Consider the following 15,733-nt stretch of genomic DNA (forward strand, 5'->3'; position numbering starts at 1 on the left):
TTGATATGATCTATTAATACCAGCTTGATCGTTTTCAGCATTTGTTCGCACCTTCCTATGAAATGAGCAAGCAAATATGAATATATGTTGCTAAGAAGTTATAATAATTCAATTTGGATGTTATCAAATTGGTTTTGAAGAAAATATTTTATTTGGTTGAAAAAGTGTTAATAAAGAAGTTGTAAAAATATCTTTATCGCCAAACATAGTTGATTCCGAGCTATTTGTAAAATTATTTACTTTACAATATTGTAAGAAAAATCAGAAATTTTATAGAAAACTTAAGAAACCATAGTTAACTCATGAGGCTACTAAGCTTTACGAAATAATTGAAAATATATTCAGCGAACTTAACTGCACTATATCTTTGTTTACAATATCAAAAGGTTGTCTCTTAATTACAATATGTAAATTATAATTATCCTTATCAAATTAGATATTACGCATATGGATCCTTTTGTGAACAGATATTATTATGCACTTCAGCAACGCATTTTCTTAGAATTTTGTGTGCGGAATGAAAGTTTTGGTTGTAAAATTTTGTAAGTTTTGAAGTTGGTCTTTTCATCTATAGAAAACAACAGTCAACAACAGTCACTTTTAAGGCAAGATAGGGATTTTAAAATTTTCTGGATATATTTTTCTTAAAAAATACATAACAGAAAAAAAAAATTGTATCATTTCATTAAAATATTTATATACAAAAAATTTTGTTTGGTTTTTCAAGAATTAAACATGCATTTTGAGGGCGAGAGTAATAAACGAATAATTCTGCAAAATCTCGATCTGTATTAATCATTTAAGTAAATGCTAAAATTATAAATACATATAGTTTTTTAATGAACTGTGCCACTAAAAAACATCTTGGCAACATTATTCATATTATAAAGTAATGTTAAATGTGTTTATGTATAGATTTTTTAAATTAACTTACGCAAAATTATCCAAAGAATTATTAATTTTTTTAATTATTTTATTATTTATAAGTAATATACAAGTTAGTTTTGCAACTACCTGTTAAGACCATAATAAATTGTGAACTATTTAGCAGTAAATCGAGTGTTTCAAAGAATTCGAAATTGGAATTGAATTGCCAGGCGATGGCTTCAATCAAATCAATTAGATTACTATTAGACAATTTGATTTGTTCATTAAGCCACTGCCGGCGATTGACCCACTCCCAATAACTCGCTTCTATTTAGCCAGCAGAGCAAGCGGACAGACAAAATACTCGTACACACCCCCAACTTAATTATCGACGATCAAAAGGCAACGATAACAGCACCAAAACAATCAATTGATACAATTTCATTCATAAAATCTGATCAAAATGCAAGCAAAAATCACAGAGCAGAGCGAACGTGATGACGACGGCAACGACAACAACGCCGATGGAATCCATCTCTCTGTCTCCATCTCTGGGTCTGGGACTGGTCAATTGCTGTGAGCGTTTTTAATGAAATAATGAGCAGGAGGAATCAATTTTCAAAAGCGTACTACACAATCGGCTTGTGTACACAAAACAAATTCAATTTTTATTTTGCCGGCCGGCCGGCACATTTACAGTGTATTTATTTTGCTACTACAAGTAGTATTCGTATATTAAAACAAATTGGAATCCATGGATTTTGCAGCCCATGCTCCCAATGCCAGAGAAAGAGAGAGAGAGACTGTTCGTAAGCGACCTTGTACAATTTTATTTAATTACAAACAATTAAGCTTCACACAACGGACACAACGGGCCTGCCAAAAACAATGAGTGACGCCCACAAGAGCGAACGCGACTCGGAGCAAAAAACAACAATTATTGAATAATATCAGACAACAAAGATGATCGATTTATTACATTAAACGACGTGCGTCTTACCTGTAATTAGTAATGATATAAATATGTTTGTTTCTTACCTAAATTTATAGTAAATCGTAGTTACAAAAAACACCTCAATATATGGTCCGATAAATATTACCGTTGACACTTTAGATGAAATTATTTGGTATAATTTTTCTGTTTCGTATTTTAGTTCATATTTTTCTCAAAGATTGCTAGTGGTCAATATACAATTTTGTACATTTTTAGATTAAATGCAGTTTGCAATGTTTATATATTATCTTATAAAATGCAGTTTGCAATGTTTATACAAGTATATAAAAATATTAATTATTGTTGAATAAATATATAATTCTGTATGCTTTTCGGAAAAAAATACATAGCGAAGTGCTTGCAATGATCTTATTAAAAAAGTTGTTAGCGAATTCGTTTTTTTCGTATAAAATAATTGTTACTTTAGTTAAATCATATTAAGGTAAGGTAAGGTGTAAAGGTGTAAACGTATTTATGTCATTATTCTAACAAAGTTTTCTAATGATATGAAATCTATTAAGTTCTGTTATCTACATAGCTACGCATTTTATTCGTCACGCACTCTCGGCTTCAAATCCCGAAACCTTTTGACTTTATTATCTTGGCGATGATCGCACCGTTTAAGTTATTATCGACAGGGGTAAGCTCGATGCTGGAGGTTTTGTGCCCCGTGTCCATGTCCAAGTTGGGCCGCATTAAATGGCGCCTTTGCCTTAAATAAGTCACAATTGTCGGCAATTAATTTGAATTACGCGCGCTGTGTTGCGATTTTTTGCGAATCGACAAGACTCCCAACACAACCAATTACAAGGGCCAGGCCCCAAAGCATCAAGCCAAGCAAAGTGGTTGTCATCTTCATATGTGGACTATATAGTAGAGCTATAGCCGCACTTGGTTCATGGTCTCTCTCTCTCTCTCTCGCTCTGTATGTGCGACATTATAGTGATTGTGATTGGCTTTAATTTATTGGCGTGTTCTCACTTTCACTTTGATTGCATTAAGTTTTATCTTGTTTCATTTTGTTTTGTGATGACATCAAGATAGATTTGAAGACAACTCTATTCAATATATGTTAATTGCAATGGATTCCACTCAAATTTAAAAAATTAATCATTGCATATAATAGATGTTCCAGTCATGTTTATTAAATTTTAACTGATTTTTTTATAAATGGTTATGAAAAGATAAGGTAAAGTTTCAATTACATTATAAATTAAAATATTTAGATCAACAATTTTGCAATTATTAAAAAAAAGAGATCCCAAAAATTCAATATAAGCTACTATATTTTTAGATATTTTCATTTTCTTACAATTAATTATGTAATTATCTATTTTAAAGATTTGCTTAAATACTTCTGCCAATTATTATTATTTTATCATTGTAATAAAATTACAAATCATATCATTTTGGAAAATAAAATGTTTAAAATTATACCTTTATAATGACATTGAACGAATACCAAAATAATATACAAAATTAACTGAAGAAATTGATATATATCAGATAAATAGTAATTATTTATTATATTCCTGAAATTAAAAACTACTAAACTAATTATAATCGAAAATGAATCAAAAGTTAAAAGCTAGCTAATATTATACTATCAAATTTGTTAAATTTATCAGTGCCTTAATTATTTGAACGCATTACAAATCGATGTTTATTAAATTGGTTCTCTGTCGAGCAAATCGGTTCAATCCCCAGAATCACAAGAAATCTTTCTGTGATGTGGAGAAAAGCAAAGTCAAGTGAAAGACTGTTGCCAAGACTGATGCTTTGAAGGGGAGCACTGGCTTCGTTAATGATCGTTTGGGTCAGAAGTCAGCTACACGTCGGCGCACATCCGTTTGCTATCGAGTACTTCTATATGGTAGTATGCCTAGTGTCTCATCATCATCATCATCGTCATGTAAACTGGTAAAGGGGGTAACAAGTGGACAGTGGATGGCGGGCAGAAGCACAACTGGAACCCCAAAGTGCCATAGAGAATTAACGAAATATGAAAAACTATACATCTTTGTCATGTCAGGTCGCTGGAGGTCTGTGGGATGGAGCGTGTGCTGGAGGGGAGGGAAAGTGTCTGTGTCTGTGGATCTGCGATCTACGGAATACGGAATATGTTCGTTCTACGATCTGTGCTCTGTGGTGACTTGGAGACATTGTCTCGTTCCGTGGGCTGTGGATTTCGAAATGGTATTTTTTTTTTTTTGCTGTTGTTGCGAGCGGAGCGACGTGGTCGACAACAAATAGCGACAGCAGAAATGGAACTAAAGTACAAAAACTATTTGATATTTTATGCGGGATTTTAAATTGATCTTAACGAAGCTTAATTGAATGCAACTGTATTGGTGAACTGTTTTGCTCGACTCTGGACTCTGACACTACACAGTGTGTATATGCGTATGTGTGTGTGTGAGTGTGTGTACGCCATATTGGAATTTCGTTGTCACAGATCACAATCGCAAAGCGACGTCAAGTATGAGTATGTCTTTGTGTACTTGTGTATGTACGAAGTAGCGAAATGCATAACACAGTCAACTGTGTTTGTGTGTGTTTGTCTGTTTGTAAGTATCGTAATACAATGTGATAATATTCCACTGACGACTGAGAATGTTGAATACTGAATACTGAATGCTGAATGATGATGCTGTGGAGTGACTGTCATTGAGTTCAAAACAAATGTGAACAAGTGCCACGATATTCACATGTATGTGTCCCTCTCTCTCTCACTACATGCATATATATGTACATATATAGTATGTGTATACTTCTTAATGGTTATGGAAAAAAAATATGAAAGATACTCGCGATCGCAGTTGGCAGTCAACAAAAGCTTAGGAAGCCCACTTTGCTTTTTGTGTGACAAACTGTACCAAGTTTCGGTTCGCTTGAAGTACAAACATCTAACAGAAATGTCTACATACTAATATCGAATTGTACTATATATACATATATGTATATCAGCATTGTTATTAGCGCCTGAATCTAAGAACATCTAAATTTTTAATAAAACTAATATAACTTTATCCAAAATCTAAATGTTCCACCGTGTTATAGCATATTGCATATATTCGCTATAGTTCATATAAAAATTTGAAAAATACGTAAATAAGAATTTATTCCATCCCATTTACAAGAGTCTTTAGTTTTAAATATGCCATTATAGTTCTAAACTTTAAATTACTATATCAAAAATGTATACATAAAGTTTAATGTGTCAAATCCTTTTGTTTATGATCCTTAGCGAGTTCTCCGCTGCCTTCATTTTGTTAAATAAAGAAATCCAGAGTGTGTTCTGAAAATTTCATTATAATAATCCATTTATGAAAAATTTGTATTTTAGATGTAGTAAAGTATTTATATTCATATTAATCCCTTACTTAATTCTCCTTTTCATTACAATCAAGCACAATTTTATTTTTTTTTAAATTTATATAAAGTAAACTCAAGTACACACTTTTAAGAAAATTTCAAAATCTTTTCTAAATTATTTTTAAAATTATGTTAATTAGGTGATGTTTGAAGGTAATTCAAATTTCTAAAAAAGTCAAAATTTCCTTACAATTTTTGGTTAAATATAAAAAGTTTTCAGTTAGCTGAGAGTCAATCCGCCAAGCAAATATATATTTCAATATATACCCTGATTTTTTTCCTACCGTGTAACGCCTAGCACAGATTTACCATTTAAAAATCCTGCCTTTATTGTAAGTGCGTTGAGTTATGAGTTAATTAAGATTTAATCAGATATCTTAAGGTAGCAACACAGAATTGCCAAGGTCTTGCTTCAACATTGACTTCGTCCCCTTTTGCTCTTTCAGCCTCCTCACGACCGTAATTGACTCTTGATCTTTCACAGATGGGTATCATCATTGACTTTTCTTAACCCACGAGGCAGCAGGACATTCCAGTCTCTCGTCTCTCAAATTCAATTTCGTTTCCCATACGAGGATGGCCCCGCACCATAAGTGAAACAGTGCCCACATAATTGGCGCAATCGCAATGCAAAACGCTGTCTGATTATTCACACGCAACCCAAAAGAGTCGCGACTCGGGTCGATGGGTAGCATCATCATCATCACCATCATCAGCTCTATCGGGTAATATACCCGATGAATACTCGGTTTTTAGTTTTTATTTTTTTTTTGGGGGTGCGTTCTTCACTCAACGCCGATCGCGTGCACATTTTCCATTCGCGTTTTCAATTCCGATTCCGTTTGTGTTTCTGTTTCCGTTGCCCGCATTTTGAGACCTGCAAAGACAATCGACATTGCCACATAGCGAGACCAAAAGTATCAAATGGTTTGTGTGAGATTTTCATGCAGTTTGTGTGAAATTTGATGGGTTTTCTCTTGGTGCCGAAGCAATGGGAATTATAACTGCTGATCCTTAAGAGTGATGCGAGTATCCTGGGAAGTTCAGGTTGAAGGTCAATGCGGGTTCAAAAGTAAGAATTGGGTGGTGTTGATGAATGGGCAACTAAATCTCTTGTGGGAATTTTGAAGAAGTTTTAAGCTACGCTTGATGGCAACAATTTAAAGTCAAGCTTTGAAATGTACATCTAATTATTCCCCACTTTAATATTATGTGGAAAACTAAAGGAATGTCTGGTGAGGACAAACACTTACTGACAGGTGGATCAAGAACAGCACAGATCCGAACCTATAAAAGTGTATACATTTATTGCTGACTGTCCCTTTTTTATTTATTATTATTTTACTGTCACTGTTCAAATTCCATGCATAAAATCTTACAAAGAATCCTCACCCAACAATCCATAGCTTTGCACTAACAACTTTTAAGTGTCGAAGCTAATACCAGCATTTGGCCAAAAGGTCGCACACGCAAACGAGCGCGCGCCAATCCTTAGAGGGTGAAACTCAGATCCAGAGTGAGGGTGACACGCGCGCAACAAGAGAGGAACCCTCGAAGAAGAAGAAAAAGGTCGCGTGAACGTGCGCCGCGATCCTTGAAGTCGAATAGTATTTTTTGTTTTAGTGGTGGGAAATTCCAATGTTCGCATTCGGACCCCTATTCGATCGTCTGACGTGTGATATTTCCAATTGGACTGGTGTTTATTATAAGGGATTCCATCTGACCAAAGCAAATCGACAGCAAAACATTTGTGGACATGCAGGCAGGTGATCGAAAACATTTGGACAATTAAAATAATAGAGTGCAAATGAGCTGACAAAATCCAGAACTGTTTTGTTTATGTAATAAATTTTGACCATAGTGCATTTGCAGAAAAAATATTCTTACTTGACTAAATATTTAATATTATAGACAGTATTATAGCTTATATATTTATTAATATCAAACTATAATTTATTAATATGTTCTGTATACTAATTATGCAGAATTAGTTTAAATAAATAAACTTTACACACGGAATGTTATAAAAAAATGTTTTTGCGGGTATTTTATTTATTTTAATTATGGCATTTAAGAGAGAAATTTTATACCCGTTACCCATAGGGTAGAAGGGTATTATAACTTTGTGCCGGCAGGAAATGTATGTAACAGGTAGAAGGAGGCATCTCCGACCCTATAAAGTATATATATTCTTGATCAGCGTCAGCAACCGAGACGATGTAGCCATGTCCGTCTGTCCGTCTGTCCGTCTGTCCGTCTGTGTGTCTGTCCGTCTGTGTGTCTGTCCGTCTGTCCGTATGAACACCTAGATCTCAGAGACTATAAGAGATAGAGCTCTAATTTTTTCGACAGCATTTTTTATGTTTGCACGCAGATCAAGTTTGTTTCAAATTTTCGCCACGCCCACTTCCGCCCCCGCAAATCAAAAATCGAATACCAAGCGTAATTTTAAAGCTAGAGATGCGAATTTTGTATATACAATAACTACTATAGTAGTTATGATTCCTGAAAATTTGGTTACGATCAGATAAAATTGTGGAAGTTATTAAAGAAATACTTTTGTATGGGCAAAAACGTCTACTTACTAGGGGTCTGAGTTGCTTTGGCCGACAATCTGGTACATTGTGCCGTCTATGGTATATTTTGAATGGTGTACTATATCGATATACCAAACATACCATTTGGTATATTTTTAGTATATTTTTTAGTATTTTCGGTGTATTTTGAAAATAATATCGCAGTATTTTGCCTTTATTAAAATGGGTAGTTATCTCACAGTCGAGCACACTCGACTGTAACTTTCTTACTTGTTTATTCAGATCTTATGTTTACGTTTTTGTAAAGTAAATATATTTTTATAAAGCCTTTATATTAGCCTAACTGTATTTTAAATAAACTTTCCTACATACATTTAAAAAGAATTATTCTTATCAATATTGGCGAAATTAAAATTCCTAAGTTTATCGGAGTTCAATTTCTGCAGGATATTTTATTTCGCTGAGAATATTGCACTTTTCCCAGGATATGCACACTATACTGCTGTCTGTGGATCTGCTGGCAGCATTTGAGGCGGCATAAATTTTCGAAGAGTGCCCGCTGCAGCGACGCTGTCAACAGCGAGGAGGCGATCAGAATCTCAGGGCAAAACAAAAACCACACCCCACTGCTGTGAAGGCACAAACGCAAGCAAAGACAAACCCAAAGGCAAAGGCAAAAACCAAAAACAAAAAGTCACACGCGCCAGCATAAAAGCGAATACAAGTAAAGCAAACACGCACACACACACACATGAGCAGAGAAGCAGTGTCGATGCATATGTCGTTGCCGTTTACTCGTACAATCCTCGCTCTCGCTCCAACACAGCATTGCTGCCGGTGGCAGCCATAGCTTAACGCTGATTGGTCGAAACGGGGCTGCGCGGCGTCGCTGCCAGCAAATTGGTATAAAAGGGCAATCATCGGCAGTTGTGGGCTCAATTAAGGCCACAGCCACAGACTCGAACGGTTCTACGCAGAGTGTTTGTGCAGCGAGCAGTGAGTTTTGCATAGTGAGTGTTGTGGTGCAGTCAACGATCAACAGGAGGAGCAGAGCGACAAACAAAAAAATAATCAACGGCAAATGCTTTTGCGCGTGCGCCAAAAACTAAATGCAATTATCTCATTTACAACAATTAGTGCAAAAGCGACAATTGATTTTGATTTTAATTTTGATTTCGGCATTTTGTGCGCACTTTGATTAAAATCAAACTAAATGGATTAACATAGAACCAAACAAATACGTGTAAAGTAAATTAATTCAAGTGTAAATATTGCGGAAGTGTTTTTGAGTGAAAAATGGAACACGCAAGTTTCGATGATCAAATCTTTGGCGACTTTGGCAGTGGTCCCCTAAGTCCACTGGGCGCCAGCAAACCATTGCTGCCAACATCTACGTCAACTTTGACGCATAGCAGCCTGCATCCTGTGATGCTTGGCAGCGTTGTCCACGAACTCTGCAGCCAGCAACAGCAGCAGCAACGTTTGCCCGACTGCAACACCATTCTGCCCAATGGTGGCGGCTCAGGATCACCGAACTATGCACAAAAAAATGGACTTTGGCAACAAGATGGGATGTTTTTCGCCCAGCCAAAAGTACGAGTATATAACAACGCCTCAAAAACTGGTCGATCAACAGCAGCAGCAGCATCATCAGCATTATGCGGTAACGCCGCCGCCTTCACATTCCCATGCCCACAACCACAATGGCATGTTGCAACACCACAAGCCACAGCAGCAACAGCAGCAGCAGCAGCAGCAGCAGCTGGTGGGGATTATGAGTGACTATCATACGCTCAACGGCAAGCTGGACTATTCGCCCAAGGATCAATATGAGCCACAGCAGCAACAACAGCAGCAACAACAACATGTGCAGCTGCAACATCTTTACGGCGGCAGTCCGCATCATAGTCATGGCCATGCCCATGTGTTGTCGCACGAAGATGCCAGCAATGGCAATGGACTGCTGGAAGCGACACCTTTGCTGCTCTCAAATGGCGCCACTGCCGCAGTGGGCAAGCATAAAAAACCCGATGAGTTGTGCGCCCAAATGGAGAATCCAAGTGCAGCAACCAATGGCATCGTCAATGGCAATAATTCCACCAATAATGGCAGCAACAGCAGTAACAATAGCAGTGCTAGCAATTCAACTACCACGGGCAACACTGTGGCAGGAGCAGCGGGCACGGGGGGCAGCAGCTGCTGGTGGCATCGCTGGGACAGCGGCCAAGAAGGACAGCAGCAACAAGAAGAAGGGAGATCCGAATGGCATTAAAAAGAAAAAAACGAGGTGAGCCATCATCATAATTTTATGCAATTAACTTAACGACGGGAAATCAATGAAATTATCTCACAATTTATATCCGCGCAACGGGGCGTATGTGTAATGTTCGCATATTAAAACCGCAGGCGGTTTCATATGCCAAAGCAGTGAAATTTACCCTTATTTGAAGTTGATTCGTTGAGCAACAACTAAACGGTAGATTAGTTACTAAAGTGATTCCAGTTATAGATCATCCTGTTAAAAAATTCTAATAAGAAATTTAAAGAAATATCAAGTTTCAAGTTTTTTAGACTCATAAATTAATTTCAATCAATAAGGGATAAAAATAAATATAGTCATAGAAAAATCAGCTATAAAAAATAAAATAAAAGCAGATTCCCATAATATTAGAAACGCATAAGATAATTTGAAGGCTTTACTTTAATTTTGAAGAAAAGTTTAGGAAATGAGAACATTTTGTATTTCCTTTTTTTTAAATACGTAATTATTAATAAAATAAATTTTTTGTATTGAATCGAAAGACAAAAAACTATGTACTATAGTTAAACAAAAATGATGCTTGCAATCATATCAATTTTAAATAATAATAATGAAATTTAAAATTATTCAAAAATTAAATTTAAAAAAGAAGTAGACATTTTTTCAAAATTACACAATTTAAATATAAAATTTATTAAATATTTAAAAGGAATTTAAAAACGATTTCAAATTTTTTAATTATCAATTTGAGAAGTCTATGAATTAAAACAGTTAATATTTAACATATGTATTTACCTGAACATTAGTTTGATTTAATTTTAAGACATAATACTTTATTCATTTGTATTATTTTTTGCTAACTTGCTCTTATTATTTCTCTTTTTTTCCAGAACGACATTCACTGCTTATCAACTAGAGGAACTGGAGCGCGCTTTTGAGCGTGCTCCTTTATCCAGATGTGTTTGCACGCGAGGAGCTGGCCATCAAGTTGAATCTGAGTGAATCCCGGGTGCAAGTTTGGTTCCAAAATCGTCGGGCCAAGTGGCGCAAGCACGAGCCACCTCGGAAGACGGGTTATATCAAGACGAACACTCCGCCAACGGCGGCATTGAACAGCACGCTGGCGCCACCTTTCGCCAGTTTCCCGCAGACGACAACAGTAACACCGCCGGGCAGCATGGACAGCTGGACCTCGTATCAGACGCCCTACGAACTGAGTCCGCAATTCGGACTTCTGTCGCCGGCCCCAAGTCCATATGGGACCTACTCCGGCCAATATGGCACCTATGTCCACGAGACGCAGCTCTTCTCGATGCGGCACTTTGACTACGGCAGTCCACCACGCATTGAGATGAATGGCGGCGGCAGTGGAGCAGCGGGTGGCAGTGGAGGAGATGGCGGTGAGGCAACGGGCAATGGCTATCAAACAACGGATCTGCAGCAACTCGATGGCACCACAAGCACGCAGCAGCAGCTAGCCGATGGCACCATGGTTACAGTGCATCATCAACAACTCAACAATGGCGGTAAATATCTCAGTGCCGAAGAGGCTAAATATGTGCAAGTGCAATGCCAACCGCCGACGGGACTCGATAACAATAATGCTGCTGCCGCTTGCCACATGGAGACGCATCATTACGTTAGCGCAGCGTCAGCCGCAGCAGCGGCAGCGAATGCATCGACATCGGGCAGTAGCGATGACAATGACAGTGGCATGCATACTGTGATCAAGAGCGAGGACACGGTGCAACAGCAACAGCAACAACAACAGCAGCAGGCGCAAAATTATGTTCTGCCTCCTTTTTTGCCCTAAGAGAAATGCTCACTCACCGTCGCCAGCAGCAGCAGCGACGCTCTGCCACAGTACGCTTCAAGCGGCCATTTTGAATAATTGCGTGCTGTGTGTGTGTGTGTGTGCGAGCATTTCAAACTGTCCTAAACTGTCTAGCAAATGTAGAGCAATTATCGATAACAACACAATCGGAATATACTCATCAGTGTGGCCATTCAACATTTATCGTTAATTTTTTTAAATCACTTGGCGCTCGCTTGCGCCTAGAACATTATATTTTTATTTATTGTTACATTTTGTTATCTGATGAGAATTGGTAAAGCCCGTTGGAGCGGCTTACAAATATTTTTAAACAGTCTATAATAGTTATTTTTTATTCTGCCACGCTGATGCGCTTTGTTGCCGTGGGTTCCTTTTAGTTTTAATGCATTTTAGTTAAGTTAACCAACCAACCAACCAGAAGCAACAAAATCGACAAGTCTTGCCAAAACTTAACATCTTTAATTATTATAGTTTTTAATTATTATTTTTAATTATAACGTTGATAAAATATCGCAACGCCAAGAATGCATTCCAAATGTGCCTTACAAGCGACGTGATCAGAAATCGAGAGATAAATCTTTTCGCATTTACTTTGTTTCTGGCACCCAACGCTTTCCTAATATTAAATACCCCACTAGAATAAGAAATACTGTTGTGTAGTTAGACAATAACATGCTTATATATTTGTATAATTGGCGCATTGGCTATACAAAAAATGTTAATACTTAGCTGCTCCTCTTTTACAAAATTCCTTAGAATTTAACTCAAATACTATAGTTATTCGCAATGTACAGACGTATAAATACACAAAATAACAATATACATATGGAAATTAAAGAATAAAGTAACATATTTTGTACCACTTTGGAATCCTTTTGAATAACAACAGAAAAAAAACTAAAACAAACAAAAATAGTAATCATAATTGAGACTCGTACTTCAGTACATTATATTCCTAAGCTAACTTATAGCATATATATAATTGTGTATATGTCTTTAATCCCTTAATACGAAAATTGAAATTCATTTCGTCAGCTGCCTATTGAAGAGCAGCACGACCCGTCTCCACAACTGCCTGCCAATCAAGGCCCTCGAAAAAGGGATGAGCCTGTAGTTGATCGTAGTCCAGACGCTGCTCTGGTGTCAGCTGCAGTAGTAGCTCTAGCAAATCACGTGCATTGTCCGATATTTCTGCAGCATCCGAGGGATATTGCACACAGCCATAAAGCTCCAAGTGACCGGGGTGTGTAGATTTGTACGACTGCAAGAAATCATCGAATTTTAATATATAAAAAGTATTATTAAATGCGGTTTGTATCTTTCATAAGAAGTGATTGAAATAGATGCTTATCTTTGTGTTTTAAATAATGGTAAAATGCGTTTAAAAGTTAATACCAGCTTGTGTCTTCGATAAGCACTGGTTGAAATATATGTTTGGGTCTAAGCTTAATTTCTTGCAGAAATTTGTATAATTAGTTAAAGCAGTGATTTTAGAAACCTTTTCTTATTGCACAATCAAATATCTTAAGCTATTGTGTGTTAATTGCAGCCTCTTTGCTCTTGCGTTGATAGTTCAGTCATAAAGACAATAAGCTAAGTTGCATATAGCACATAATTCAACAAACTCACCACACCCAACAGTAGCTGGTAGAGCACCACACCATAGCTCCACCAATCGGAGCGGAAGCTGAGCGGTCGCTCCGGCGCCACAAAGTGATTGTCCAAGGCCACCAAGCTCAGAGCCTTGTGCACATAGTTATCGTCGGAGCTTAAACCTTCGTTTTGATAGAAATACGTGAGCATCAATTGCCCAGCATTGCCCAACAAAATGTTCTCCATATGCAGATCACGCAATATCACGCCTTTGCCATGCAAACTATGGATAGCCAAGGCCAACTCACAAGCCCATTGTCGCAAACATGCCTCGGGCAGGCGCTTCACCTGCGTGTGCTGTCTGCGGGGAGTTAAGGCTCCAGCTTGCAAGGAGCTCAACGTATGGGACACAGATTTGAGAAGCTGCTGTGATTTGTGGACCAAATCGCTTACATCGCTGTCTGTCGTCAGAGCTTGCTGCTCCTCCTCAGGGAATAAATTAGCGTAATCCCCACACTTGCTCGATGTCTTCGGCTCATAGCTTTGTATGTAATCGTAAAGGCTTCCGCCCTCTGCCTGCTTGAGCAGCAAAAATATCTTTTGCTCCGACTGGAAGTAGGCCAGCAATTGTGTCATGTAGGGAACACGTTGGGGCAGAAAGATGCTTTGTGTGGGCGAATTGCTGGCCGGTTTCTCGATGCCCTTCATCACGACTGTGGGCTGCGATTGCGGCTGTGTTATGCACTGCACCTGCATCACACGTTGGCCCAACACCTTAAGAACCTTGTACTTGGCCAACTGATTCCAAGCACATTCTAAATGCTTCACATTGTCCACCTCGTCCAATGACAATTGAAATTGCAGCTTGCGATTGCTGTTTCTGCCACCACCACCGCTGGAGTTGCGCAAGAAATTCGCATGTATTTCATCCGCTCTGGCCAAATACTTGGCTATCTTTGCCTTGGCAATGAACTTGCGATCTTCGTTGGCATCATACTTTGCGCCTTCAAGCAACAACTCCACGCCATGCTTGTACAGCTTGTGTGCCTCCTCATACTCAAGATTAACTTCAGCCTGCACAGCATGACTGAACTCTAAAGCGGCTTCATAGATATAATCGCTGTCGTCGCTCTCTACTGAAGCCATTGGTGTCAAGAGACGGGAATAGTCACGTCGCGTTTCTTGGTCCTCCACAGCTTCACCGAGCTGCACTTCCTGTGCTACCTTTGCTTGCTGCTCTTCATCGTCCGCTTCTGACTTGTCCCAACGTGAATCCCTCGACTGTATGCCATTTGGATCGTGTGGATCGTAGGGCACATCGAGCTTGTCACAGATCTCAGCTATGGCGCCGCTGCCCGGTGCTTTCAGCGAGCGTTCCACATACAATTTGCGCAAGGGAGACGCATTTGGTGATTGCGCCTCGCTGAAGAATTGGGTGAATGTGTTGCATTTGTATAAAACTGGATGCTGTGCGGCAAAGTCGAGTAGCTTTAATATGTATTCCTTGCGTCGCTGGATAACCTGAACATCGAAGCGCTTAAAGTAACTGCTATCCGTCGGCTCTGGTAGCTTGCCAGGCAGCTGCATGCTTTTATGTCGACGACTTAGCTCGCGATGCAATCGCTTGATCTCATGAAACCGCTTCCACACCACGAGACAGGTTAATGCCTGTGGCACTGACCGTGGAAAAAACCTAAGAAATCGGGGGAGTGTGCATTAATTAATTGTTGGAAAACAATTACACAATACTTACAATCGAGGTAATCTTGTAAATCGTGTAGCCGCCCTTATGTTGTTGGGTATCGGTTACAGTGAAACTATGAATCCAGCCTCCCAAATTCAGGCTCATCGTGAAAACTGATTTGCCCCAGCTATCTGATGTTGTTAAGCAAATATCATCCTGTCAATTCTGTAACAGCATGCAAATATTACCTTGCAAAACAAACGTATTTTTAGAGCTTCTCACATTTTTGACGACAATATTGTCGTCGTTCCCCTCACAACTTGTTTTTCATTTAGAGGGGGAAACAATACCAATAACAGAGCAATTACATACGTAAAATAACAGTGGTAATGCATTACTGTTAATGCGCATTATAAAAATACTGTTAATGCGCATTAAGAAATATCTACAGTTTGCTTCAACTAAATAATTTTACTTTCGTCTGCATTTTATATATTTAGATTTATTATGTCTTCAATATCTGCAATACCCTTATCAGTAATTTAATTTGTATTTAACACCAATCCTTAATGTTGAAGAGTTGTTCGTT

General features: G+C 38.0%; 2 protein-coding genes and 1 long non-coding RNA gene across 3 annotated transcripts; 2 read left to right on the plus strand and 1 right to left on the minus strand.

Annotated features, from left to right (window-relative positions):
* The first annotated feature begins 5,297 nt into the window (after positions 1 to 5,297).
* On the plus strand, positions 5,298 to 7,087 carry LOC133837893 (uncharacterized). Its single transcript, XR_009893880.1, has 3 exons — positions 5,298 to 5,389; positions 6,620 to 6,805; positions 6,860 to 7,087. It is a non-coding gene; the product is annotated as an uncharacterized LOC133837893 (long non-coding RNA).
* A 1,614-nt stretch (positions 7,088 to 8,701) lies between these two features.
* LOC133836503 (retinal homeobox protein Rx) lies at positions 8,702 to 12,949 on the plus strand. The gene is given in 5 exon segments (XM_062267029.1): positions 8,702 to 9,315; positions 9,317 to 9,958; positions 9,960 to 10,060; positions 10,924 to 10,981; positions 10,983 to 12,949. Coding segments are annotated over 5 exon segments (1,911 nt in total). The 5' UTR covers positions 8,702 to 9,069; the 3' UTR covers positions 11,847 to 12,949.
* Positions 12,202 to 15,556, minus strand: LOC133836502 (ribosomal protein S6 kinase delta-1). Its single transcript, XM_062267028.1, has 4 exons — positions 15,427 to 15,556; positions 15,212 to 15,369; positions 13,497 to 15,150; positions 12,202 to 13,128 (listed from the first exon to the last, which is right to left on the minus strand). The coding sequence occupies exons 2-4, from the start codon at positions 15,307 to 15,309 to the stop codon at positions 12,907 to 12,909; spliced, it is 1,974 nt and encodes a 657-aa protein (XP_062123012.1). The 5' UTR covers positions 15,310 to 15,369; positions 15,427 to 15,556; the 3' UTR covers positions 12,202 to 12,906.
* Positions 15,557 to 15,733: the final 177 nt, after the last annotated feature.

The sequence above is a fragment of the Drosophila sulfurigaster genome, chromosome 2R (assembly GCF_023558435.1).
Source record: "Drosophila sulfurigaster albostrigata strain 15112-1811.04 chromosome 2R, ASM2355843v2, whole genome shotgun sequence".
NCBI classification, from domain to species: Eukaryota; Metazoa; Arthropoda; class Insecta; order Diptera; family Drosophilidae; genus Drosophila; species Drosophila sulfurigaster.

Bases quoted from the DNA above. Each gene is read 5' to 3' on its own strand.
- LOC133836502 (XM_062267028.1), bottom strand. From the start codon at position 15,309: ATGAGCCTGAATTTGGGAGGCTGGATTCATAGTTTCACTGTAACCGAT. The intron at 15,151-15,211 runs AAGTATTGTGTA...ATTTCTTAGGTT, and splicing joins TACAAGATTACCTCGATTGT to TTTTCCACGGTCAGTGCCAC. The intron at 13,129-13,496 runs GTGAGTTTGTTG...GATTTCTTGCAG, and splicing joins ACCAGCTACTGTTGGGTGTG to TCGTACAAATCTACACACCC.